Here is a 1,234-nt window from a genome sequence, read left to right on the forward strand (position 1 = left end):
CTTCTGCCCGATCTCCTGCTCTGCTTTTTGCTTCCTGATCTATCTGTTGCTGTGCTGCCTCTTCCTTCCCTGATCTGTTGTGTACCACCCACCAGAGGCTGCCTGTGGCACTTGTGCTGCCGTTTGGCCAACCCTACTTTAAAGGGTAATGTGTAGGGAGTGACTGGGAGGCAGAACCTCGTAAAGTTACCAATCTTAGTATTGGGGAAGGGGTGGTGAGAGACCATACTCTTCTTCCTTTGGCTGTGTATATTTATTGCATTTTTCTCTAGCAAGGTGTTTCCAGAGAAGTCAGCAAGTTCTGAGTCTGTTTCATTCTAATAAGGATGGTCCCGCGCATGCTCCATGATGACCATCAGTGCCTTCCATGTCTCCTGAGCGGTGGGGATGATCTGGTTGGCGGGGAGCATGAACCCATAGCGGCCAGTGTCCCGCAGCTCAAATGTGAAGGAGTACTTAATGCCCTGGTTGTAAGTCCAGTCAATGGTTCCACCGCTGGCTTGATCTAAATTCAGGAAACACCATCCAAACAGAAGCAAGTGACTACTCATCCTGAATGTATCCTGTTTGCTGGTACTTACCAGAAGTGCAGAGCAAAAGGGCCAGTTCTGAACAAAATCACATACAACAATATCCTTGCTAAGAGACGCTTTGTCTTACAGCAAATAAATAAAACCAGACAAAAGGGTCTCCCCATTGACACCACATCCAATGAGCAAACTTTAGAGCACAAATTCAAACTCGGCTGATGACCCAAATACCCAAAATGCAAACTCCTGAAAACATTAGGATGTTTGCCTCAGATAACTTAATGAACTATGCTAAGTTTTTGGTTGTACCCATGTTGGTCTAAGGACATAGAAAGGCAAAGTGATGAAGGTTGACTGCACCCAAAAGCTTACTAAGAAGTTTTTTACAACTCCTTAGTTGGTCTAATAAAATATATCACATCAATTTCAAGGAACTATGCCACTTTTCCAGAGGAAGCTCATAGAAGCATAGGAAAGTAGGTCTGGAAGTTGGATTCTACCTTTCTCACTTGCAAAGCAGGTAGCTGTCTCCAGCAAACCCTCTCTCAAGTGCAGAGGAATGGAGAAATCAGGCCTCAAATTTAATAGGTGGATTAAGCATAATAATTAAAATACTGGAGACACTGGACGTGCCCTTCTAAAGGGTAGGTTCTGCCATAATCATCATGGACTCAATGATCTTCCGAGGTCCCTTCCAGCCCTAA

The 1,234-nt window shown here is 44.7% G+C and overlaps 1 protein-coding gene across 1 annotated transcript in view; it reads right to left on the reverse strand.

Moving 5' to 3' along the window:
* Window positions 1-264: 264 nt before the first annotated feature.
* Window positions 265-1,234, reverse strand: part of LOC109292274 (carboxypeptidase A1-like) — a 33,225-nt gene continuing 32,255 nt past the window's right edge. Inside the window, exon 11 of the mRNA XM_019509663.1 lies at window positions 265-505. Within this exon, the coding sequence (XP_019365208.1) occupies window positions 318-505 (188 nt within the window). The 3' untranslated portion in view covers window positions 265-317. The remainder of the gene's footprint in view (window positions 506-1,234) is intronic.

Source organism: Gavialis gangeticus, unplaced genomic scaffold (genome assembly GCF_001723915.1).
Source record: "Gavialis gangeticus isolate Ggan-Ray unplaced genomic scaffold, GavGan_comp1, whole genome shotgun sequence".
NCBI classification, from domain to species: domain Eukaryota; kingdom Metazoa; phylum Chordata; order Crocodylia; family Gavialidae; genus Gavialis; species Gavialis gangeticus.